The sequence below is a fragment of the Chiloscyllium punctatum genome, chromosome 29, assembly GCF_047496795.1.
Source record: "Chiloscyllium punctatum isolate Juve2018m chromosome 29, sChiPun1.3, whole genome shotgun sequence".
Taxonomy (NCBI): domain Eukaryota; kingdom Metazoa; phylum Chordata; class Chondrichthyes; order Orectolobiformes; family Hemiscylliidae; genus Chiloscyllium; species Chiloscyllium punctatum.
In genome coordinates this window covers 71,707,582-71,734,356 of record NC_092767.1, presented here as the reverse complement: position 1 = coordinate 71,734,356, position 26,775 = coordinate 71,707,582, and the positions used below count along the sequence as shown (strand labels likewise).

The window sequence follows — 26,775 nt, the reverse complement described above, 5'->3', positions numbered from 1 at the left end:
TGCAGCAAGGAACAGACAAAGGAAAACATTAAATACGTATACAAAGTCAGATTCATGAAAGAAATCCATAAAGAGAAGTCGTAACTGAACTCAGGTGAACACTAACCTTATATTTGGTTACATTCTGGTCTGACCATTTATTTCTATGTTCAAGACCAAATTATTGTTCTCAAACCAGGTGATAATAAATTATAAGGTGCATTACCCTTGGAGAAATAAATAAACTAAATTAGCTTGAAGCTGAAATAATTTAGAAATTCAAAATCAGCTGTAAAAAGAACATCAATTTCCTCTGTGTTGTACAATGAAAGCATTGGAATTCAATCCACTTTTCCTATTTAGTGAGTTCAGTGAAATTTAGTTTCAGGGATTCTGGCAGGTCTCCAATCCATACAGATCAATGCAAAAATCAAGTTCTCATAACAGTACTACAACTCAAAATCACCCACTTTGCTGATTCTAAAGCCGACTAGACATCTACGAGGTGCGACAGTTACAAGTGCTGTACTGAACAAGTCTTCAATTATTGAACGTTCAAATAAACAGGACGAAAGAAAGACAAATTCTTAGGAGACAGCATTTGTAAGAGGAATCTTTGACATTTGGAGAGGAAACTCCACTTAGCCCTCAGATACACTATCTTTGCCTATTAAACGTTTAAAACAATGTCAGGCTTGTTGCAGGTACAATGTATGAATAGCTCACATTGCAAAGGGTTATAAAAAGCATAAATAATTGCAATTTCGAGAGTAGGATTTTTTTTGAGCTCATGACATAACCACAATCCGCCATCTTTAAATCCAAGATGGCTGCCCACCACCGACCCTCCGCAACAATAGAAGGTAATTTTTTCTGAGAAAAACCTCTTTTTCTCCCACGAAGCACGTTTTCGCACACGCTTTTCCTCAGATATCGATAGCGTTCAACGTAAAGAACCGACTGGAACAATGAAAACGGAATTTGGGATTTCGTTTTTTTTTCCGACACCGTCTGCCCCCCCCCCCCCTTTTTTCCGGCTGCTTCACTTACTTGCAGTTCGGCTTTTTCCGCTTCCCATCGCGCCTTTTCCATCTCAAACCGCGTCCATTCGTGCTGGATGAAGTGTAAAATCCCCGGCACCGTGTAGGAATCCGGCTCCGGGGAGTTTTCTGAGGTGATTTTCTCCAGGGTTGGTGGGGTCGCCGGGCTCGGACAGCCCGCGCCGCCGAGCGCCGAAGCCATGGCGGCTGGCTGCCCTTCCATCGCTTGGCCGCCTCGTCCTTGTCCCCTTGCCAGATAGTGAGGTCCCCGTCGGCCTGAACGGGCGGCGCATGCGCCCTAGCCACGGAGGCGGGCTGACTTCCTGCCAAATAATGCGCACCACAACATCCTACACTCTAGTCAAGAGTCATTCATTGAGAAGAAAGGATATCGGTGTGTGTCTGTCTGAGGGAAGCACAGGGCACCATCTGTGGCACATGATGCTATAATCTTGTTAATTAACTACTTTCTATTTTTAAAAAAACTGCAAATGTCAGCTGTGGCTCAGTGCGTAGCACTCTGACTCACAAGTTGTGTGGGTTGGAGGTCTGTAGAGAGAGAGAGAGAGAGAAAGAAAGAAAGAAAGACTTGCATTTACATAACGCTTTTCACAACCACCAAACATCTCAAACCACTGTAGGACATTTTGGAGTGCAGTCATTGCTGCAATATGGGAAGTGCAGTAGCTAATTTTCACTCAGCAAAGCAAACATTAGTGTGATTTTTAAAATTCATAATGCTAACTCATGGAGCATTGATAGTTCATTGTTGAACATATCATTCCAAATGCCTATGGCTGATGCAGTGTGTATGGTTATGATGCTTCCAGGAATTTATCCTGCAGTACATAGTTGATGGTTCAACTTGCATGCCACAGTTTGAACTTGTGCACCTTTGGAGCATATGGCCAACATTTTCCATGGCTGGTCCTCAAGTAGTTGAAGCTTCTCCAGATTTTCAGTGGAAGGGTGTAATCTGGACTTCATTGCTTGGGTCAGATAGCAAGTCATGTTCAGTGATGTTTTCAGTCAACAGTGGGGCTGTCGTCAATTGGTAGGGTGTGGATAAAGTATAGATAAGATTGAACAGATGTTCTATTTATGTGTATTTCATTGTAATGGGGTTAAGAAAAAAAGCCATTTTTTCATTATGATGAGTTTTTTTAAGGGGAGGTGTTATGAAGTTGAAGGTGTATATTGTTCCTTTAAGAGAGAGTGAAGGCTGTTTTGGCAGTGAGAGTTTGCAAGCAACTGTCATGTGACTAACTAGCAAACTCAGAGTGTACTGGAAAATTGAAAATACTTAAAATTTGACCGTAAACTAGATACCTCAGTTGTTTTAACCACCATTTAATTTAACCAATCAGTTTAAATTATGCCCCAGGATACTAAAATCTGAATTTTACTGTTTTAACAACATCAAACCAATGTTTAGGGTATAAAGTAACTGGCATTTTGAGAGTTAGCCAGTGAGAGAGAGCAACAAACTACCATCTAGAGAGAGACTGCTATTCAAAACACCCTCAATCAAAGGTACCTTTTCCATATGAAACATCTTTGCAGCAAAAGACCAAAGACAACCCAGGGAGATCTACGTCCAGAGGAAGACAGATGCCGACGATGACAGTCACATGTCTGGTTTTGAAAGTTAAGTTGACCTGTAATTTTAATAGGGGTTTTTATTGGATCAGCATATTGTTATAGAGTTGAAGATAGATAAGAGACCTTTAAGAGAAAGGAGGCTCAGAGTTGTAAATAGTTGTTGTTTGATGTTCACATTTAGAGTTAAAGAATAAAATTTATATTTTTTGTTTAAATAGTGGAATTTGGGGAGTTCTCTGTCACTCATACTTAACCAGACTATGAGGTGAGGTGACCTTTTCTGGGTGTTTGGTTTAATTAGCAGAAAGGCTCACCACCGTGTCGTAACATCAGGGAATTTACTTTATTCGTGGGATGAAAGCATTGCTGGCTAGGCCAGCATTTATTGCTCATTCCTAACTGCCCAGGAGGCAGTTAAGAGTCAATCACTTGCTGTGGTCTGGAGTCACATCTAGACCATTGCCAGATAAAATCACAGTTTCCTTCCTGAAGGATATTAGTGAACCAGATGGGATGAAGTGAAGAATGTGGCTTTTTTTCCCGAAGGTCTCGTGTTAAAGGAATTCTGACTGCTCTTAGTCAGTGGTGTTCTTTAAAGAGGATTATTCTATATGGAGGTTCAACATTTGTTAGCACAGGAATTCAGTCACCCTAAACTATATTGGTCCCAATGTTCACATCTTTCTGTAGATGTTTGTGTGCTCGTTGTTGAGCAGCAAGAATCTGCTTTGGATAGATTAGAGCAAGAAAAGCAGTGCATTGTGTGTTGGTTCTGTTATGCCAGGTGGTACCTGCCAGTTTCTTTATGAGATTCACTCTTGTCTTGTCCTAGGTTCCAGAATTTTGGAAACAAAACCTGAAATTGCTGGAAAATCTCAGTGGTCTGGCAGCTTCTGTGGAGAGAAATCAGTTCATCTTTCAGGTCCAGTGACCCTTCTTCAGGACGTCAGACTGAAATGTTAACTTTGATTTTTCTCTGCAAATCCTGCCAGACTTGCTGAGAATTTTCCAACAATTTCTGTTTTTGTTTCTGATTTCCAGCATCCACATTTCTCTTGAGTATTTTTTCCAGAGTTTTGGAGATGTTATCAGTCAATCAATCAAGGTACAGTCAAGGTATTTTGGCATTGACCCTTTATGGTGGTCAGCCACAGTACTGGTCTTAATGTTCTTCCTTGGCTTTGAGTTAGTGTTTGATGTGGAAGGCTGAAACAGCAGACTTGGCAATATTTGGTTGTTTGTCTTAAATACACTGAAATTATTTAATCTGGTAAATCTGGACAGTACAGTAATAACCACACATTCTATATTTTTGTGATGTTGATTGATGAATAAATTTTAGCCAGGACACCAGGGAAAACACCCCTGTCCTCCTTTAAAGTAATGGCTTGAGATCTTGTACATACACCTACGTGGCCAGACAGTGCATTGGTTTAACATCTCATCCGAAATACGACACCTCTGACAGAATGCTTTCACTACTATATTGGAGTGTCAATCTTGATTTCTATTCTTAAATCCTGGAGTGGAATCTTGTGGCTCAGAGGCAAGCATGTTACTAACTGAGTCGCAGCTGATACATGTCCAGGCTGCCATTCCTAATGCAATGCTGCATTAACAGATTTTGAAATTAGGTCACATCTACCCTATCGGGTGGATGGAAAAGCTGCCTCAATTTTGACAACAAGCAAGGGAGCAATCTCTGGTGTCCCAACCAATACTTATCCATCCAGCAACATTGGTGAAATAGATTGGCTGGTTATTATCGTATTTGCTGGTTTGCTGTAAAGAGTTTCAGGATGTGCTGACATTGTGAAAGGCACTGTATAATTTCTTTTGTAGCATCATCTTTTCTTCACTATGCACGGTGTACTTATTTCAATCTCTGCCAAAATGAGTCAGATCTTTCCAACTGCCTGGGAGACCTGGGAGTTGGTTTCTTTACATTGCTGTGGAAAAAGGTAGAGCTTTGCACTCTTTTCTGTCCACATAGGGAAAGCCTCTGGCTCTCAGCTCAGGATCAGCAGCAGCTTAATAAGAGACTACAAGAGACCTGACCTTTGTAAAATAAATACAGTAGCATTTATAACCTGTCAGCACTTGTCTTGTGACCAGGCACTATGCAATCAGATATCACATGACCAAATCTCCAGCAATACATCCCGGAAGAGTTGCCAATCTTATGTAATACACTGTGACCCACAATCAACCATTAGTGTTCCAAAGGTTATGTTTATCACTGTGATAGCACTTTACTGAAGCTTACCTTAATAATGCAAGCCCACCCTGCTTTGATGTTAACAAAACTGCTTTGCCAGTGTGTCTTCCACATACAAATGTAACATTTCAGCACAATCAAGATTGCATCAATCTTTTTCTCCATCTAACCTAGCTCCATTCTTTTTCCCTTGCCTCAAGGTTTTTTAATATTCCTTTTATTACAACAACCATATGAGTAATATTGATACTTATTTAATATTGCCAGTAAATGTTCAACCAAAATATAACTCATCCATCAGTAAAATGTAAGAAAATAGAAGAGGCAAGTGTTGATTTCATTGATATTTACAATATCATGAATCTTGGGATCATCCCAACATTTTTAAAATTTATTCATGTGATGGCATCATTAGCCATCACATGAATAAATTATTGCCCATTCCTCATTGCTCTCAAAAAGGTCACAAACTTTCTTCTTGAATACAATTTAATAGCATGCTTGCAAAATCAGAAGGCAGCTGACTTACATTTGTGTAATGCCTTGTCTATCAAAAACTTATCTAACTCTGCCATGAATGAATTCAAAGACACAGCCTTTTACTTTCCGGGGCAGAGAATTCCACAAACTAATAACCCTCTAAGCAAAAAAAAATTCACATCTCCGTCTTAAAGGGGAGTTCCCTTACTTTCAACCTGCATCCCCTAGTTCTAATTTCTCCTAAATGTGGGAACATCCTCCCAGTATTCAACCTATCAAGTTATATATTTCAAGAAGGTTACCATCTTAGTCCATTAGTGTAATAATTAGTTCAAGCCCCTGAGTTACTAATCCAGTAAGTAACATAACCACTCTGCTACCGTTCTCTTGTGAATATTGATTGAGACAGCAGAGAGTACTCCCTTGCTCTTTGTCAACTAGTGCCAAGCTCTTGCATACAATAAACTTAATTTTAATCTCATATAAAAGCTCCAACTCTGCAGCCCTCTCTCAGGAGTACATTGGGAGTGTCAGGCTAAATTGCATGAGGCCTCTGGAGTGGGACTTGAACTCAAAACATTTTGAGCAAGAGTGCTCCCCACTGAACCAGAATTTTAATTAGCAGTAAAGTGAACAATTTTGGAACCGGTCGATGCGAAAAAAGGAGGTTCCAGTCCACAAGCCATTGCAGCGTAGGCATGTCAAAAGTTCCTTCTTGTATTACTTGTTAGATCAAGAATGAATATGGCCATTAGTAGGTTAAGATTAGATTCCCCACAGTGTGGAAACAGGCTCTTCAGCCCAACAAGTCCATACCAACCCTCCGAAGAGTAAACCACCCAGACCCGTTCCTCTATGTTTACCCCTGACTAATGCACCTAACCTACACATCCTTGGCCAATTCATCTGACCTGCACTCTTTGGATTGTGGGAGGAAACCGGAGCACTCAGAAGAAATCTGTGCATACATAGGGACAATGTGCAGACTCCACACGGACAGTCGCCCATAGTTGGAATCAACCCCAGGTCTCTGGCACTGTGAGGTAGCAGTGGTAACCACTGAGCCACTGTGCCACCCAGTTGGTTAAGTCCAGTTGGTTTTTTTTTGGAGTATCAGACCATCACAAAAGCACAGCCAAGATGAGAAAGTCACTGTGAAGAAAAATCAGTAACGTAGATCAGTAACGGTACATCTAAGATTATGAAGTGACTCCTGAACACGTTTGTTAGTTATAGTTGAATGTATTCCTGGAGATCTCAAATGAGCATGTGTCCATTGATACACCCCAATGCTCCTACCATTGGTCACCTGACAGAGTCATAGAAACATACAACACAAAAAGATGCCCATCCTTATGACCCCATGTCCTCTGATGGCCAATTGGAAAGCCAAAAGACCCTGCATTATTTAACTGCATGATTCCTGACTACGGAGTGTTTACAACCCAGAAACAGGCCATTTGGCCCAACTGGATGCTTATATTCCATGCAAGTGTCCTCCATTCCATCAACCAATCTTAGCCTTTCAACATATCTTTCTGCTATCTTTTCTTTCATGCACTCATTTAATTACATGTTGGAAACATATTAGCTATTTGCCACAACCATTCCACATTAAAACCTTTCTTTGAGTGAAGAAATTTCCCTTCATTTACCCATTGAATTTGTTAGTAACTATGTTGTGCTAATGACCCATGATCTCGTACTTTTCCATCAATACTCAGGCTTCAACCTGCTCCACTAATCCATGCTATCCTTGATAGATGATCTTCTCCCATCTTTAATGCTCTTGTAACCAATAAACAGGGGTATTCAAAGAAAAATTTAAAATACTCTAATGGTTTTTCTCCAGTGTGTATTTGCAACAGTGTCTGGAGGATAAATTTGCAATTCCTGGAGACACCTGATCATCATGGAAAAGTGAGAAACCTTGCTTCTGAATGGAACACACCAACTTGCACCTGCAAGCGCAGTTCCTGTCAATGAGGAGCAAATATATGAGAGACAATGCTGGCCTGGATTCAATCTATTCTCCAGCAGGCAACAACTTTGAAAACAAGGTATTATTTGAGTTACAAATGTGTTATCTTTTGTACTGACCCGTTTGACCACAAATTTAAGTTGAAGTGCAAGTTAAAGTAAAGTACAAGTTACTTTCAAATTATAGATATAGTAGCTTTTTTTTAATGACTCCATATTCCTTGCCTCGGATAGAGTAGTATTAACCCTGTTGCAGTGGAGCAAGTCCAGACAATGGAATGATATTTAGTAGAATTTCCAGGGATTGTAAGTTGCCCATAGTGTCTCGGTTCTCACTTTTTTGGGAAGAGGGTACCTTAGCTGAACCTGAAGTGTCTTGTCACTTAGTAGTAAGATCATAAGATGCTAGAGCTTAAACATACCATTTGGCCAATCAAGTTTGCTCCATCATTCAATGAGGTCATGGCTGATCTGATAATCCTAAGCTCCACTTTCCTGCCTTATCCTTATAACACTTGATTCCCTTTACGATAAAAATCTGTGTTCAGGTCTCTCCCTGATCGATTGAGGCAAGGACCCTGCTGCTGCCCTGTTCAAGCTTGTTTAAATGCCAGGTGCAAAGGGAGATTGGTTGCTGTATTGTGACCTTGACTCCTTCTGGAGCCTGGAGTCATGGAAAGAAGGCTGACAATCCAGGCTCAGCTGAGAGTATGAAATGTACTGTTTTTGGTTCTCAGGAGTGAAGATGCTGAAAGCTGAGCCACAGTTAAGTGGATGTCTTTTATTTTTGCAATGAAACCTTCAGTGTAAGTGCTGCTGCACAACATGGAGCTAGGAATTGATGGGATTTGACCATTCCCCAAATATGCTGAGGTGAACTCCTGTTCTCCCAGATCAGTTGCTGAAAAATAGAAGTGTTTGTGTATGTTCCTCATTTTTGAAAATAAACAGAAGTTTGAAAATTTGCTGCTGTTACAGACATGTAATGTAAGAGGTGTTATAGAGTCACAGAGCCTCCTCTGCCATTCTGATATCCCTTACATCCAGTCTCCTGCCCTTTCCCTGTAATCTTGATTCCCCTACTGATCATATTGTCAATTATCTCAGTCCTAAATGTACACAAGGACTCTGTCCCCTCAGTTCACTATGGCAAGGAGTTCCAAAGACTCTGAACCATCTGAGAGAAGAAATTCCTCCTCATCTCAGTCTTCTATTGGTGCACCTTTTACTCTGAGACTATGCCTTCTGGCCCTTGACTCTCCCATAAGGGGAACCATGTCTCAGTATTTACTCTGTTAAGTCCCTTAAGAATCCTATATGTTTCAATGAGATCACTTCTAATTCTTGAAAATTCCAATGAGTAGAATCCCAACTGGCTCAACCTTCATAAGACAATCCCTCCATACTGGGGAATCATCCTCGTTATAACTTTTTGTTGTGATATCTTTCCTTAAGTAATGGGACTAAAACTGCTCACAGTACTCCAGATGTGGTATCACAAGCATCTTGTACAGTTGCAATGAGACTTCCCTACTCTTATGCTCCAACCTCCTTGAAATAATGGCCAACGTTCCATTAGCCTTCCTGATTACCTGAGGACCTGTGTGCTGGCTTTCTGTGTTTTATGCCCAAGTAGCTCCGAGTCCCTTTGTGTTGCAGCCTTCTGTGGTTTTATGAGGGTTTCTGCCTCCGCCACCTTTACAGGCAGTGAGTTCCAGAATTCCACCCTCCTTTGGGTGAAAAGATATTTTTCTTGCATCCCCTCTTAAATTTCCTGCACCTTATTTAAATCTCTGCCCCCCCCCCCACCATCATTGATCTCTCTATCAAAAGGAAAATCTCCTTCCTATCTACCTTTCTCTGCCCTTCGATTTTATACAACGCAATCATGACCCCTTCAGTGTTCCCCACTCCAAGGAAAACAATGCCAGTCTATCCAACTTCTCCTCATAACGAAAACCCTCCAGCCCAGGCAACCTCCTGATGAAACTTCTCTGCATCCTCTCCAGTGCAATCACCTCCCTCTTATAATGTGGATTCCAGGACTGCACATAATATTCCAATTTTGGCCTTATCAACATTTTAAAATATTCCAGCTTACCCTCCCTGTTCTTAAACTCAATGCCTCAGGTAATAAAGAAAGGCAAGTATCCCATATGCCTGCATAACCAATTCATCTACCTGTTCTGCTACTCTAAGGGACCAGTGGACATGCATGTCCACATCTCTCTAATCCTCCGTGCTTCCCAGGGCCCTACTGTTTATCCTGTATTCTCTTGCTGTTTGTCCTGACCAAATGCATCACCCTACACTTACTCAGATTAAATTCCATTTGCCACAGTCCATCTCCTCCCATAATCTAAGACTCTCTCTGTTATTATTTATCACCCCACCAATTTTCTTATCATCTGCAAACTTACTGTTCAACCATCCGACATTCAGGCCTAAATCATTTATGTATACCATAAACAGCAAAGGTCCCAACACTGCTCTCTGTGGAACCCACTACACATAAGCTTCCAGTCACAAAAACACCCCTCAACCATCATCATCTGTTTCCTTCCACTCGGCCAATTCTGGATGCATTTAACCAAAGTTCCTTAGACCCATGGGACTTACCTTCGTTATCGGTCTTCCATGCAAGACCTTATCAAAAGCTTTGCTAAAGTCCAAATTGATGATATCAAATGCATTGCCATCATCCACGCACCTGGTCAGCTCTTCATTAAGGACTATATTATGGCTGTACTGAGAGAGGGTATTCCTGAGGGATCATCCAATGGAGTTATATGGTGGAACTGAAAAATAGGAAGGGGATGATCACCTGGATGGGCTTGTACTGCATGGTCCCCAATAGTCAGCAGGAAATTGAGGAGCAAATATGTAGGGAGATCTCAGATATCTGTAAGAACAATAGGATTGTAATGGTAGGGGGTTTTAACTTTCCAAACAAACTGGGACTGTCGTAGTGTAAAGGGCTTGGATAGGGAGGAATTTGTTAAGCATGTTTAAGAAAATGTTCTTCTTCAATATGTGGATGTACCTACTAGAGAAGGAGCAAACCCCGACCTTCTTTTGGGAAATAAGTCAGGGTAATTTACTGAGGTGTCAGTGGAGGAGCACTTTGGGACCAGCGATCATGATTGTATTAGTTTTAAAATAATTATGGAAAAGAATAGGCCTGGTCTGAAAGTTAAAATTCTAAATTGGAGTAAGGCCAATTTTGGTCATATTTGACAGGAACTTTCAAAGGTTGATTTGGGGGGGCTGTTCATAGGCAAATGAGAGTACAGTGACATAATGTTCCTGTTAGTGTGAAGGGCAAGGCTGGTAGGTGTAGAGAACACTGGATAATGAGAGATATTGATGCTCTGGTGAAGAAAAAGAAGGAGGCAATGACAGGTATAGACAGTTGGGATCAAGTGAATCCCTGCAGGAGTATATGGGAGTAGGAGTACACTTAAAAGGGAAATCAAAAGGGCAACAAGGGGACATAAGATAGCTTTGGCAAATAAGGTTAAAGAGAATCCTGAGAGATTCAACAAGTACAATAAGGATAATATAATAACTAGGGAGAGAATAGGGCCCCTTAAAGGTCAATGAGGCTGTCTATGTGTGGAATCACAGGAGATGATTGAGATACTAAACAAATATTTTGCCTCATTATTTATTGTTGAGAATGACATGGAAGCCAGGCAAATTGGGGAAATAAGTAGTGATGTCTTGAAAAGATTCCACGTCACAGAAGAGGGTGTACAGGACCACTTAAAACATGTAAAAGTAGATAAATAACAGGGACCTGATCAGGTGTATTCCAAAATATTATGGGAAGCCAGAGAAGAGATTGCATCCCTTGCAGAGATATTTGTATCATCGACAGCTGTGCATGAGGCGCCAAAAAACCAGAGGGTGGCTAATGTTGTGCCATTGTTTAAGGAAAAGTCAGGGAACTATAGATTGGTGAGTCTGATTTCAGTGGTGGTTAATTTGTTGCAGGTGATTCTGCAAGATAGGATTTGTATGCATTTGGAAAGGCAAGGGCTGGTTAAGAAAAGTCAGCATGGCTTTATGTGTGGGAAATTGTGTCTCACAAATTTGATTGAATACTTTGAAGAGGTTACCAAGGAGATAGATGAAGGCAAAGCGTTTACATGGACTTTAGCAAGCCCTTCAACAAGGTCCCGCAAGGTAGATTGGTTTGTAAGGTTAGATCACATGGGAATCAGGAAGTGATAACCAACTGGAGACAAAATTGGCTTGATGGTAAACGACAGAGTATGGTGGTAGATGATTGTTATTTGGACTGGAGGCCTGTAACCAGCAGTGTGCCACAAGAATCAGTTCTGTGTCTACTGTTGTTTGCTATTTATATCAATGATTTGCATGAGAATATAGGAGGTTTGGTTTGTAAGTTTGCGGATGACACCAAAATTGGTAGCATAGTGGACTGTGAAGAAGGTTATCTAAGAATACAACAAGATCTCGATAATATAGAACAATGGGCTGAGAAGTGGCAGATGGAGTTTTATTTAGATAAATGAGGTGTTGCATATTGGTAAGACAAACCAGGGCAGAACATACACAGTTAATGGTAGTGCCATGGGGAATGTTGTTGAACAGAGGGACCTAGAGGTTCAGGTTCATTGTGTCTTGAAAGTGATGTGGCAGGTAAACACGATGGTGAAGAAGACATTTGGCACGCTTGCCTTCATTGGTCAGAGCATTGAGTACATCATTTTGTTGCAGCTGTACAAGATATCGGTGAGGCCACATATGGAATACTGCTTACAATTCTGGTCGCCCTGCTTTAGGAAGGATATTGTTAAACTAGAAAGAGTACAGAAAAAGATTACCAGAATGTTGCTGGGACTGGAGGGTTTGAGTTAAGGAGAGGCTGGAGCATTGGAGGCTGAGCAATGACCTTATAGAGGTTCATTAAATCATGAGGGGCATTGATAAGGTGAATAGTCAAGGTTTTTTTCCAAGGGTAGGGGAGTTCAAAACTAGAGCCACAGCTCCCTGTCAAGCGCGCTCTGAATATTGTATGTTTCACTAAGGTTTCCTTTACATCATCTACATTCCAATGAGTACAAGCCCAACCTATTCAACCTCCTCTTGTAAGAAATTCCCTCTAAATCCAGAATCAATTTAGCAGAACTTCTCCAGACGGTCTCCAATGCCAGTATACCTTTCCTTCGATAAGGGGACGAAAACTGTAATCACAGAGAACATAGGCTGTCCAGTCAGTCTGTCTGAGAGGAGAGATGTTCTTTGATAAAGTCAAACACTGATCATTAGGATTCTGAGTGTAAGTTGATATAAGATGCAACATAACACACTTGAAGAACTGGTGCTCAAGTAGTGAGTCATGAGTAGTTTGAGAGTTGCTGTTTTCAGGGCAAATAGGATGGTTAATCAGGATTTTTTGTGAGCTCCAAGTAAAGAAAATCAAACATTTCTTTTACTTGGCCCGGACAATCACAAAGGCCAACCTCCCATCTATAGAATCCATCTACTAAGCCCGCTGTCAAGGAAAGGCCGCCAGCATTCTCAAAGATCCATCCCGCCCTGACAATGCCTTTTTACAACCTATACCGTCGGGGAGAAGGTACAAAAGCCTGAACACACACCAGCCAGTTTCGAAACAGTTTCTACCCTACTGTTTTTACAATACTGAATGGACTCGCAGACTCTTAACATTCGCTTGTACCTGTGTTTTTGTTTTTGCCGCTGTTTACCTGTTATTTGCTTATCTATGCTACTTAACTGTGTGATCTGCCTGTGTTGCAAGACAAAGCTTTTCACTGTGCCTCGGTACACATGACAATAAATTCAATTCAGTTCAATTCAATTCATGTCTGTTGACAAGTTGAGTCATGGCAAATGAAGTACAATACAGATAATTGTGAGGTTATCCACTTTGGTAGCAGAAACAGGAAGGCAGATTATTATCTAATTGGCGATGGATTGTGAAGTGGGAGGTGCAACGAGACCGGGGTGTCCTTGTACAGCAGTTGCTGAAAGTAAGTATGCAGGTGCAGAAGGCAAACGGTTGGATGACCTTCTTCATAGTGGAAGGATTTGAGTACAGGAGCAGGGCTGTCATGATGCAATTGTACAGGGCCTTGGTGAGATGACATCTGGTGTATTGCGTGCAGTATTAGTGTCCTTCTTGGAGGAAGGATGTTCTGCTGTACAGGGAATACAAGGAAGGTTTGTCAAACTGGGTCTTTGGATAGCAGAACGGATGTATGCAGAGAGACTGGATCAGTTACAGTCATATTCACTGGAGTTTAGAAGAATGGGAGGGAGGTTGAATCTTGTAGAAATATAGAAAATTCTAACAGATTTAGACTGGCTTAAACACAGGAATGATGTTCCTGATGACCGAGGAGTCCAGGGCTAGGGTCACAGCCTAAGGATATAGAATTGGATCATTTAGGACTGAGATGAGAAAGATCTTCACCCAGAGAGTGGTGAACCTGTGGAATTTTCTGCCACAGAAAGCAGTTGAAGCCAAAACATAGAATGCTTTCAAGAAGAATACTGCATACAGTTCTATAGGAAGAACATGGTTAAACTTGAGAGAGTGCAGAAAATATTTCCAAGGATTTGCTGGGAGTGGAAGGTTTGAGTAACAGGAAGAGGCAAAATAGGCTTGAGCTTTTTTCTCTGGAGCATCAGAGGCTGAGGGGTGACCTTGTAGAGATGTATAAAATCATGAGGGGCATGGATAGCGTAAACAGATAAGGTCTTTTCTCCAGGGTAGGTGAGGTACAAAACTAGAGGGCAAAGGTTTAAGGTGAGAGGGGAAAGATTTAAAAGGAACCTGAGGGGTAACTTTTGCACGCAGAAGATAGTGTGTGTTTGGAATGAGCTGCCAGAGGAAGTGGTGGAGTTTGGTACAATTACAACATTTAAACGGCATCTGGATGGGTATATGAATATGAAGGGTTTAGAGGGATAAGGGCCAAGTGCTGGCAAATGTCACTAAGTTAAGTTAGGATATCTGATCGGTGGCAGACGAGTTGGACTGATGGGTTTGTTTCAGTGTTTTATAGCTCTAACTATGCCTTTAGAGGGCATAGGTTTAAGGTGAGAGGAGAAAGGTTTAAAAGGGACCTGAAGTGGTGCTGGTATGGAATGTGCTTCCAGAGCAAATGGTAGAGGCAGGTACAATGACAAAATTTAAAAGACATTTGGACAGGTACATGAATAGAATAGGTTTGGAGGGATATGGGCTAAGTGCAGGCAAATGGGACTAATACAATTTAGGTTACCTGGCTGGTATGGATGAATTGGACTGAAGGGTCTCTTTCTGGGCTGTATGACTCTATAAATTGGTCAGATGTGACCACCCCTTAACAAAACCATGCTGACTGTTATTGATTAATCCCATCTAATCTCCATGAATCTTGTATGTTGCAATCATATGGCCTCTCATTTTTCTATATTTCAACAAGTACAGTCCCAACCTAATCAACCTCCCCTCGTAAGACTGTCCCTCCATACCTGCTATCAGACTAGTGAACCTTCCCTGGACTGTCTCCAATGCCAATGTATCTTTCCTTAGATAAGGCATCCAAAACTGTTCAGCATTCCATTGTAGTCTGACTAGTACCTGATATAGTTTTAGTAAATCCTCCCTACTTAATTTCCTTTGAAATATCCTAATCCACAGAGAGTCATGTTCACTCATCACCTGTGACTCACTTGCCTCCTGGTTAAGAAAAACCTTCATTTTAAAATTATCATTCTTATTTTCAACTTCCTCTGTAGTTTTGCTCTTCTGGATCTCTCAAATCTCCTCAAACCTGCAACCCTATAAGATACCTGTGCTTCTCTAATTTTGGCCCCTTGAGCATCTCTGGCTTGAAGTATCTGGCTTGAAGCATTTGGTGATGGTACATTCAGCTGCCTGGGCCATAAGCCCAGACACCTATCTGCCACTTGGCCTCTTTCTTCCAAAAGGATGTTTCCTTCACCAACTCTTTGACCAAACTTTTGATAACCTGCTCTAATATTTCCTAATGTATTTCTGTATCAGACTTTGTTTCTGAGACTCATGTGAAATATCTTGGGACATTTTATATGAATGCTTGCTATTATTATTCAGTCATGACTTTGTTGAATGATGGAAGATTTGAGAAGATTTACTCCAGTTCCTATTTCTTAATTTTTGTTAATAGTCAACAAGTCCAATGTATTCACTGACCTCTACAAGGAATACCAAACTGGGGAGAAACCATTCTGCACGTAGTCATCAATTAATGAGTACTTTTATCTCTTCGCAGAATAATTTCTCTATTTTTGTTTTTAGATCCAAAGAAGACTGAATGTTTCTGGTGAATTAATTGCAACTATCAGTTGACCATGAATCAGGATCTTGATGTGATTGGTCATTTTTGCAATTTTAAAAGACAATGAGAGATAATTCAAGAAAAGCTGCAATGTGAACAAATTAATTATCAACACTACTGAATTATTAAAAAGCACAATGCGAGTTAGTTTTTGCCAGATGCTGTTGACTGGGGCAATAATGATTAATCTCGTCGTTCTCTACTATGTCTCCAGAACTCAGCAGCAAATGCTGAAACACAAAGTCCCAGGGAAGGCTACCTCCAGGAAACTGGCAGTTTCAAGAGTCACTGGGATCACTGTACTAATACGAGAGTTTGAAGACTTTGAGAATTGGGTAGTAGGTGTGGTACAGTCTTTCCTGAAGCAAAGGCCAGACCAGCCCATTGTTGTGGTGGCTGACAAACTACCATACCCACCACTGGACCTGCCCAATAAGCAGAACATACAGGTCGTGCTATTGAAGGCATCTCCAGATCATCCATACTATGTCACCAGGCCTGAATTCTACATCAACACTGAGTACACCCTTCTGGTGCCTGACGGGGTGCAATTGGACTCAACTCAACAGCTTGACCATCTTCTTCAGGAGTTTGAGGCCAACAAAGGAAAGGTTCAGATGGTAGCAGCTCCTATTCAGAATGGGGAAACATTCCACTGTCTAAACCTGCGAGTTAGTCTTAAGGAGTGGACTGCTGTCTATCAGCTTTCTCCGGCCCAGGTTTGCGATGCCATTGACGGAGATGCAGTGGTTCTTCTTCGAACCGAGGATTTGTTCAACTTCTCTCAGCCCATGACAAGGCCGCTCTTGACATCCCTCTTTGTCCAGTCTTCACTGCATGGCTGGAAGGTGAAGATGGCAGAGAATGTGGTGTTCTCGTCGTACCACCGCTCTTTGTTCATGTCAGCCCATAACCGTTGGAAGGCAGACATCAACACAAAAGCAAGGCTGTCCCAACTCTTCAAAGACTTCGGCGTGAAGCATGTGGTGCAGCCCAATGGAAAGGAGCAGTGGTATGGCTGCAACAAAGACACTCCTCGCTGTTTCAGGACGGTGCATGATGACACGCCTGAGTACCTATATGAAAACAGGTGGACTCCACCTTGTTGCCTCAAAGCCTTGCGCGAGACCACCAAGTATGTCATAAACATCTTGGAGTCCTCTGGTGTCCGCTACTGGCTGGAGGGCGGAACTCTTCTGGGAGCAGTCCGTCACCAGGACATCATTCCATGGGACTACGACGTGGACCTTGGGATTTATCTGGATGATGTGGAAAATTGCGAATTTCTAAGGAGCCTGGACTCTGGATCGGTTGTGGACGAGAATGGCTACGTGTGGGAAAAGGCAGTGGAAGGTGACTTCTACCGTGTGCAATACAGCGAAAGCAACCACTTGCATGTTGACTTGTGGCCTTTCTATGCCAGAGATGGAATCATGACCAAAAACACGTGGATGGACCACAAACAGGACATGGAGTTCCCAGAGCACTTCCTGAAACCACTGGTCCCCATACAGTTTGCTGGAATAACTGCTCTTGCACCCAACAATCACAGGCGCTTCCTAGAATTGAAATTTGGAGAGGGTGTCATCGAAAATCCTGAGTACCCAAACCCTGCCAGGAAAAAGTTAGAGAGGAAGGACTAAATGCAGAGGATATTAATTAGCAATAAGGACTGGTAGAATCTTTTGAGATGTTATATCACAGATAATTATTGTTCCACCTTTATTTCTTCCTCCCCATTTTCTCTCCTGAAGACACCGCATCTTCCTGGGAGATAGTTCCAGGAATTATGGTGGCATTATCTGGACCTTTTTTATTTGGGGATTCAGATAGAGATAGTGAGGAAATCAATGGAAGATGGGAGACTTTTACTCCTTGATATCCGCACTCACTTCCTTTCCAACAGGTAGTGCTGTATCACTGCAGCATCAGGAAACCTGGATGATCTTATCCCCAACCAACCTGAGCTGACCACAGACAGATTAAACATGAGGCCTTTGGTCCTAGCTCCAGTGTTGCACCATGTAATCACAGAGTCATACACAGAAACAGATCCTTCGGTTGAACCAGTCTACAACAACCATAATCCCATACTAAACTAGTCCCACCTGCCTTCTCCTGGCCCATATATCTCCAAACCTTTCCTGTTCACCTACTTATCCAAATGCCTTTTAAATGTTATAATTGTACCCACATCCACTACTTCCTTAGGAAGTTCATTCCACATGCCAACCACCCTCTGTGTAAACATTTGCCCCTCACGTATTTTTAAATCAACCTCCTCTCACCTTAAAAATATGCCCCTTCGTCTCGAAATCCCCCATGCTAGGGAAAAGACAACTACCATTAACCTATCAAGCAAAGTTAGTGTGGGAATATCATTCCTTTTAATATACAATAGCTTTAAATATATATGAGATGACAGGATGTAAATTTTCTCAGAAATGCTCAAATTTTGAGAGGTACTGCTCAAACTCCTAATTACAGAATTATAAATCCAGTTGATATGAGATCAATTAAATTATCTGGAATTATGTGCAAGCAAAATTTGAACTTTAAAAATATGCAGAGTACTAGAAGATGCTCAGTGACCCTTCAGAACCTGAACTAAAACGTGATCCATGCCATGTTTAAGTTATTGATATATTTTCTGAAAAATCATGTTTTGAAATTCCAATGAACTACGCCACTGCCAATTTAATAAACCTCCTATCCAGGCCTCAGTTATTCCTTTGGTTTATACAACAATCCAAACCTTTCTCAGCTCGGTCCTTTCAGGGTCAAAGTCCCAGACACAAATTCTAGCTCATCCAGTAGTTTAAGGCCGGTATCTTATCCGTGCAATTATTGTCATTCTCCAATCCTTGATGTATTAATGCCAAACTAGCAGTTCCCACTATGACCTCACCATATTCCACTGTTGCAATCTTCATGGCTCAGCATTGTCAATTTTGTCTGTGAGTTAGAAGTCACAAACTGCAATCTGAACTTTGGAATACATGATGTGTGTGGTCTGGTCTGCTCTCTCAGGTAGGTGTAAAAGTAACCGTGGCACTGCTGAAGAGACTGAACACTGAGATTTGTTTCGGTCTTCCCCAACGAAAACATAAATTTCCAAAAACCAAGGGAGGAATTGAAGAAAATCAGTATTGGTGAAATAAAAATGGTGCTAGAGGAATTAATAGGATTAAAGGCTGATACTGGGGGAAGCAGTGGTGTCACTAAGCTAATAATCCAGAACCCTAGGCTAATGTTCCATAGAATCCACACAATGTGGAAATAGGCTATTCAGCCCAATTAGTCCACACCGATCCTCCAAAAAGCATCTCGCTCAGACCTATCCCTGTAACCTTGCATTTCCCATGGCTAATGCACCTAACCTACACATCCCTGAACACTAAGGGTGATTTAACATGGCAAAAGTGAGGACTGCAGACGCTAGAAATCAGAGTCTAGATTAGAGTGGTTCTGGAAAAGCACAGTAGGTCAGGCAGCATCTGAGGAGCAGGAAAATTGACATTTCGGGCAAAAGCCCTAGCCCTTCGTCAGGAATTTAGCATAGCCAATCCACCTGAACTGTGCATCGTTGGACTGTGAGAAGAAACTGGAGCACCCAGTAGAAACCCACACAGACATGGGCCAAATGTGCAAACTCCACACAGACAGTCGCCCAAGGCTGGAATCAAACCCAGATCCCTGCTCTTGTGAGGCAGCAGTGCTAACCACTGAGCCACCATGCCGCCCTTGTTCTGGGGCCTTATGTTCAAATCTAACCTGGCAAATGGTGAAATTTGAATTCAGTACAAATCTGGAATAAAAATACTAGTCTGAACTCTATTATCATAAGAACTCATCTGGTTCGTTAAAGTTTTTCAGTGATGGAAATCTGCATCCTTTTTCAGTCTGGTGATTCCAGACCCACAGCAATGTGATTGATTAGTATCAGTCTTCAGGGTGATTAGAGGTGGGCTTTAAATGCTGGACTAGCCAGTGATGCCCACATCCCTTGAGCAGATTTTTGAAGAAAATTCCCAGAATTTGATAATCTGCATCCCTGAGAATAAAGAAAGTGAGCTGGAAATATTGGATGAATTGATTGTCATTTTCCAAATTTCTGTAGACTTTGGAGCAGTTCCTACAGATTGGAGTGGGGTAGATATAACCCTGCTATTGTTAAGATGAGGAGGAAGAGAAAAAAGCAATTATAGACCAGTTAGCCCAACATGAGTTTTGAGATAAATACTAGAGTTTGTTCTGATAACAGAACATTTGGAAAGTATTAATGGGATTAGACAAAATCAGCATGGGTTTATGAAGGGAAATCATGCCTAATTAATCTACTGGAGAGTTCTTGAGGATACAGCTAGTAGAATAGATAGCAGAAAACCAGTGGATGTGATGAATTTGAATTTTAAAAAGGCTTTTGATAAGGTCTCACATAAGAGAGTAGTGAGCAACTGTAAAGCACATGGCAGTGGGGTTATATGGTGGCATGGATTCAGAATTGGATGATAGACTGAAAACTGATAATGGGAATAAATGGGTCTTTCTGTGAATGTCAGGCAGTGTGTAGTGCAGGGGTCAGTGCTTGGACCCCAGTTCTTCAAGATATATGTAAATTATATGTAAATTATCCAAATGCAATATTTCTAAATTTGCTGATGACGGAAAACTAGGCAGGATTGTGAGGAGGATACAAAGTGCTTCAGGGTGATCTCAACAATTTCAGTGTGTGGGCAATCACGCATGGCATATGCAGCACTACAGTGAAGTTGTACACTGGTGTGAAAAACAGAAAGGCCAGGTGATATCTAAATTGTGATATGTTGGGAAGTGTGGATACACAAAGGAATCTGTGTGTCCTTGACCACCAGTGAAAGTAAACAGGTGATTGCAGCAAGCAGTTTGGAAGGCAGATGGTATATTGGCCTTCATTGCAAGAGGATTTGAGTTTAGAAATAGGAATGTCTTCTGATAATTATACAGGGTCTTGGTGAGATCACATCTGGACTATTGTGGTACCTTTTTGCACACCCTACCTAAGAGGATATACCTGCCCATGGAGCGTAGTGAAGGTTCGCTAGGCTGGTAGTGGGGATGGACGGACTGTCTTAAGGTCTGTCTTTGCTAGCATGGAGATGGATGAGAGAGGATCTAATCGAAACATAAAATTCTCACAGGGCTATACAGACTAGATGCAGGGAAGATGCGTCCCCTTGTTGGGGAGTCTAGAACCAGGAGTCACTGTCTCAGGATATAGGGTTAGCCATTTAGGACTGAGATGAGGAAATATCTCTTCACTCAGAAGATGATCAACCTGCAGAATTCACTGTCATGGAAGGCTGTGGTGGCTAGGTCAACTGACGATATAAAATTTTCAGATCTAAATTTATCAAGGGGTATGAGGAGAAAGCAGGAAATGGTATTGAGATTGGAAGATCAACCCACGATTTTATTGAGTGTCAGAGCCAGCTCGAAGGGCCAATGGCCTATTCTTGTTCCTAATTTCTACGTTTCTATGAAGGAAATTTCTCAAAGTGTTCTGGCCTACATTTGGAAGATTATCTGTTAGTCTCTCATTTTTATTTGTGGAAGCATGCTGTGCTCATATGGGGCTGCAGTGTTTTCTGAACTACAACTGTGACTGCACTTCCAAATACTTCAATGGCTGTGAAGACTTTGAAGCATATTGAGGTTGTGAAAGGCGTTATGAAAGTGCAATTTCTTCTTTGCTGGAGTTCTACATCAAAGTTCCTGATCACAAATGGGAAATCTGGGTGAGTTTTATTTTCAAAACTCCCTTTCCCAAGCTATTGAGTTCAAGTACTCCACTCTGTTGAAATCCTGGCTGTGATCAGTTAACAGAAACTGGAACCAGAGCTCAGCTCTTCCATCCAGCACCATGCAAACGAGTCGCTTTCTCTGGCAATCCATGAGCTGCAATCAAATTCTTGCCGAGACACAGCAGCACATACTAGACGTCTAATGGCATGGATATAATTGTGAACTGTTCTGACCGAAACAAATTACAAACAACTAAATGCCTCACAGTAATTTTGCCCCAGGCTGCAAAATTTCTTGGCAAACTCCTTCATGTTTGTCAGCTGTCTCTCATTGCCCACACTCTCAGTCCAAGAATTAAGACAATCTCAGCCATTTCCCCTCAAAGATCAATTGGTGAATGTTAACACTTTGCTCTTGCGAGGAGAAAATGACATTGCATTATCACAATTACATAATTGGTTTTGCATTATTACAATTACATAATTGACTTCTCTCTCTCACACACACCACACACACCCTCCCCATAGGCACCAGCTGTCTACCACCACTTCATCCAGGCTTTGCATTTAAATGGCTCCTTTCATGATCTTTACAACTAATAAAGTATTTCTAAAGTATAGTCACTGTTGTAGACAGTGAACATCGGAAGCGAAATCAGAAATTGCTGGAAAAACTAAGAAGGTCAGGCAGGATCAGAAAGCTATGGAGGGCATTGATACTTTAGCTGCATTGTGTGGAGAGCACAGTTTTTCCAAAAAGGAGCATGCTCAGGAGACGTGGAAATTCTATTGACTTTTGCCTCATAAATACAAAGGATTTGAGGCTAACTAATGATCGCATCAGCTGAGCAAAGATTAAACTCAAGAGTCTCAGCACATCATGTCCTGCAATCATGAATTAATTTTAATCAATTTATTTATATTATTCACTTACCTGTGTTGATTTTTATATTTTTAATTGAATCTTACCACCAATTTGATAATGCTGAAAATAGGAAAAATCTTAACTATTTACTGGAGACTTACCAATTTGTGACATTTTTCTCTTTAAAAGGGCAAGAGCAAATTCTAATCAGCTCCAATTAATCTCCAGAAGCCTGGACATGTAATCCAAGCTGATGCTACTACTACAAGACTGAGAGTGTGCAGCATTGTTAAAGCACACAGGAATGTGTTTTGTGTTGCAAATTTGACATAATTCTGTGCAAAATAGCACTTGCAAAAGGACCATTTGTCTCATTGGGGAAAATCCACATATTTCTAGGCACCAGTGTTGTCGATACTTTTGAGTGGAATGTGTTTTGATAGATCCACAGACAGGAGTGAGAGTCATTGGGTGAAAGAGGGACTGATGGGCATTATGATTTTTGATATTAATAGACAGAAAGCAAAGGGTGAATCTAGCCCAATCCTGTTGCCAGTTATATTGGATGGGGTTGGTATCTCTAAATGGATTTGTTAAAAAGGTTTTTCTTTCATAGAACCCCTACAGTGTGGAAGCAGGCCATTCAGCCCATCAGGTCCACACCAACCCTCTGAAGATCATCCCACCCAGATCCCCCTCCTACCCTGTATTTACCATGGCTAATTCACCTAGCCTACGCATCTCTGGACACTGTGGACATCTTTGGACTGCAGCAGGAAATTGGAGCACACCTCTACAGACACAGGAAGAATGTGCAAACTCCATGCAGCTAGTCACCCAAGAGTGGAATTGAACCCAGGTCCCTTGCTCTGAGCGGCAGCAGTGCTAACCACTGAGACACAATGCCACCCTAACAAGATACATTCGTTTTGGGGAGGATTTCAATGTGATGGGGAAGGAATGGTGAGGGAAAGCGAACTTGTGTTAGTGAGATGAACAACAAGTGCTCAGAGAGTCATGGAACATCCAACCAGAAAAGACTTCATGCTCAGGCCACAATGAAGTCATGGAAAAATTTGATATACAGCATTGTAGAGCCCATATGAATGTTGACAGAGAGATTCTGCAAGGACAGAAGTTAATCACTAATGCACCATCTCTGTTAATGTGTAAATTGAATAGACCAACTTCCACCAACATTATCATTAAGAGATACATCATTACTGGAATTATGGTGAAGTTGATTTAAGTATGCGTTGTACGTGTAAAAAAATAATTTGTGGAATGGCAGGCTATAATTTAACCATGGTTAATGCCTGTAAAACCATTGTCATGTTTAACCTTGTGAATGATAGGAATTAGATAGCGCACTGCACATTAATCACGGATCAAATAGTTTACTATCTCTGCAGAATGGGAACATTATCATCTCCAGATTCTGCTTAGAAGCAAAATACCATCTTTCCAGTATTATATCACCATTTGTTTGCTGCTGCAATAATCTGAAGCCCCCTTTCCAGTTGTATTGTGGCTGTATCTACACCAGATACATCAGAGCAGTTCACGAAGGCCACACCTTCTCAAGGGAGTTAAGGATGGGCAACTGGGTGACATGAAGGAGTAAAGCAAACCACAAACAGAATAGGGGTTTAGTGAAACATCATGGTGACATCTATGAACTCACTGCTTGGTCAAGGTACCTACAAGACCAAACCTCAGTAGCTATCAATATCGTCAAATGAAGAAAGGCAATTCTTCTTTGTGGGGGATGCAATAAAATTGAAAACCATTGAGATACATATGACATTGAAAGAAGAAGACTCGCATGGAGCTTTTTATGGCATCTGGAATGTCCCAAAGTGCTTTAAAGCCAATGAAGCTTTCTGAAATGTAGCCACTGATCCTGTAGAAATCACAGCAGCCAATTTGCGCAAAGTATTTGGATGCAAGCATAAGAGGTACAGTTAGTAAGTTTGCAGATGACACCAAAATTGGAGGTGTAGTGGACAGTGAAGAGGGTTACCTCAGATTACAACAGGATCTTGACCAGATGGGCCAATGGGCTGAGAAGTGGCAGATGGAGTTTAATTCAGATAAGTGCGAGGTGCTGCATTTTGGAAAAATAACTCTTAGCAGGACTTATACACTTAATGGTAAGGTCCTAGAGAGTCTTGCTCAACAAAGAGAGCTTGGAGTGCAGGTTCATAGCTCCTTGAAAGTGGAGTCGCAGGTAGATAGGATAGTGAAGAAGGCGTTTGGTATGCTTTCCTTTATTGGTCAGAGTATTGAGTACAGGAGTACAGTCGTGAGGTGATGTTGCAGCTGTACAGGACCTTGGTAGGGCGACATTTGGAGTACTGTGTGCAGTTCTGGTCGCCTCACTTTAGGAAAGATGTGGAAGCTTTGGAGAGGATGCAGAGGAGATTTACCAGGATGTTGCCTGGAATGGAGAATAGGTCGTACGAGGATAGGTTGAGAGTGCTAGACCTTTTCTCATTGGAATGGCGAAGGATGAGGGGTGACTTGATAGAGGTTTATAAGATGATCGGGGAATAGATAGAGTAGACAGTCAGAGACTTTTTCCCCGGGTACAACAGAGTGTTACAAGGGGACATAAATTTAAGGTGAAGGGTGGAAGGTATAGGGGGGATGTCAGGGGTAGGTTCTTTACCCAGAGAGTGGTGGGGTAATGGAATGCACTGCCTGTGGGAGTGGCAGAGTCAGAATCATTGGTGACCTTTAAGCGGCAATTGGATAGGTACATGGATAGGTGCTTAAGCTAGGACAAATGTTCGGCACAACATCGTGGGCCGAACGGCCTGTTCTGTGCTGTATTGTTCTATGAAGGAGTTGGGAGGTCATGTTACAGCTGTACAGGACATTGGTTAGGCCACTGTTGGAATATTGCGTGCAATTCTGGTCTCCTTCCTATCGGAAAGATATTGTGAAACTTGAAAGGGTTCAGAAAAGAGTTACAAGGATGTTGCCAGGGTTGGAGGAATTGAGCTATGGGGAGAGGCTGAACAGACTGGGGCTGTTTTCCCTGGAGCATCGGAGGCTGAGGGATGACCTTATAGAGGTTTACAAAATTATGAGGGGCATGGATAGGATAAATAGGCAAAGTATTTTCCCTGGAGTCGGGGAGTCCAGAACTAGAGGGCATAGGTTTAGGATGAGAGGGAAAACATATAAAAGAGACCTAAGGGGCAACTTTTTCACGCAGAGGGTGGTATGTGTATGGAATGAGCTGCCAGAGGATGTGGTGGAGGCTGGTACAATTACAACATTTAAGAGGCATTTGGATGGGTATATGAATAGGAAGGGTTTGGAGGGATATGGGCCGGGTGCTGGTAGATGGGACTAGATTGGGTTGGGATAGCTGGTCGGCATGGACGGGTTGAACTGAAGGGTCTGTTTCCATGCTGTAAATCTCTCTGACTCTTAAGAGATCAATCAAAGTTGTTGGAGGTGGGGTAATATTGATCAGGACAACAAGATCCATGTCCTGGTCCTCTTCAAAATTCTTTTTTGACATTTGCACACTCCACCAACACACAGTGGCACCTCTGCGTACTGTCTACATAATGACAACTCACCTAGCTCCTTTGACAGGGCCTTCCAGCCTCTTGACCATCACCAAGAAGAACAGCACTCAGAATTTCTCCTCCAAGAGACTTCCTGACCTGGAACTATATTGTCGTTCCTTTAGTGTTGCTGGGTCAGGATTCTGGAACTCCCTCCCTAATAGCACTGTGGGTGTACCTAAACCAACTGGACAACAGTGGGTCAAGGAGAGTGCTCGTGGGCAGCTAGTGATGAGCAATAATCACTGGCCTAGCCAGTCATACCCACACCCCATGAATGAAAGAAAAAACGAAAATGGTGCCATGGAATCTTTTGCCACCTGATGGGACCCACATTTATAGTTTCCTCTAAGAGGCTGGTCTTCAGATAGTGCAGCGATTCCCCTGGTTTCAGTGTGGATAATGTGCTCAATGGTCTGGACTGGTCCTTGAACCCAAATCTTCTGCCTTAGTAGCAAGAGTGCTAGCCAGTGAACCACGACAAAGGAACTTACTTGACAAATAACATGCACACACACTTGACAAGCTACATTCTGTGAACTCTAGTTTTCATTAATTTTATTTTACGAATGCATCATGAGCATTTAAGTTCACAGAGTTAAAATTTGTTTAACATTACATTGTCGCAGGGCAGAAGTTAAACAAAGCAAGAAACAAACAGATCAACATTCAATTTACTCAACTCACAGTGAATATACTCCAAACAGAAAAACATTTGCACATTCAGATTGCAATCCAGAAATCCAGTAGTGATAAAACACTACACATTGAGAAGCTTTATATAAATGTTGTACTATGTTAAAACTTACATTTGCTTGTATTTGCTGTGTTGATTGCCTTCCATTAAAACACCCCACCTCAAATGCGCATTGAGGAAATTTTCA

At 41.7% G+C, this 26,775-nt stretch overlaps 2 protein-coding genes across 5 annotated transcripts in view; one reads left to right on the top strand and one right to left on the bottom strand.

Annotated features, from left to right (window-relative positions):
• LOC140454549 (striatin-3-like) overlaps positions 1-1,306 on the bottom strand; it is a 51,488-nt gene extending 50,182 nt beyond the window's left edge. The window contains exon 1 of one of the 2 annotated variants that reach the window (XM_072549380.1): positions 1,030-1,306. In XM_072549380.1, the coding sequence (XP_072405481.1) occupies positions 1,030-1,242 (213 nt within the window). In that variant the 5' untranslated portion in view covers positions 1,243-1,306. The remainder of the gene's footprint in view (positions 1-1,029) is intronic. The other variant, XM_072549381.1, reaches the window with a different exon arrangement.
• On the top strand, positions 793-26,775 carry fkrp (fukutin related protein). Of its 3 annotated transcripts, XM_072549385.1 has the most exons (4): positions 793-842; positions 7,172-7,379; positions 15,620-17,012; positions 22,924-26,775. In XM_072549385.1, exons 3-4 carry the CDS (start codon positions 15,797-15,799, stop codon positions 23,028-23,030), a joined length of 1,323 nt encoding a protein of 440 aa, XP_072405486.1. In that variant the 5' UTR covers positions 793-842; positions 7,172-7,379; positions 15,620-15,796; the 3' UTR covers positions 23,031-26,775. The 3 variants fall into 3 exon arrangements, with proteins under 3 accessions (XP_072405486.1, XP_072405484.1, XP_072405485.1); XM_072549383.1 differs by lacking the exon at positions 22,924-26,775 and having other exon boundaries at positions 15,620-19,496; XM_072549384.1 differs by lacking the exons at positions 7,172-7,379; positions 22,924-26,775 and having other exon boundaries at positions 15,620-19,496.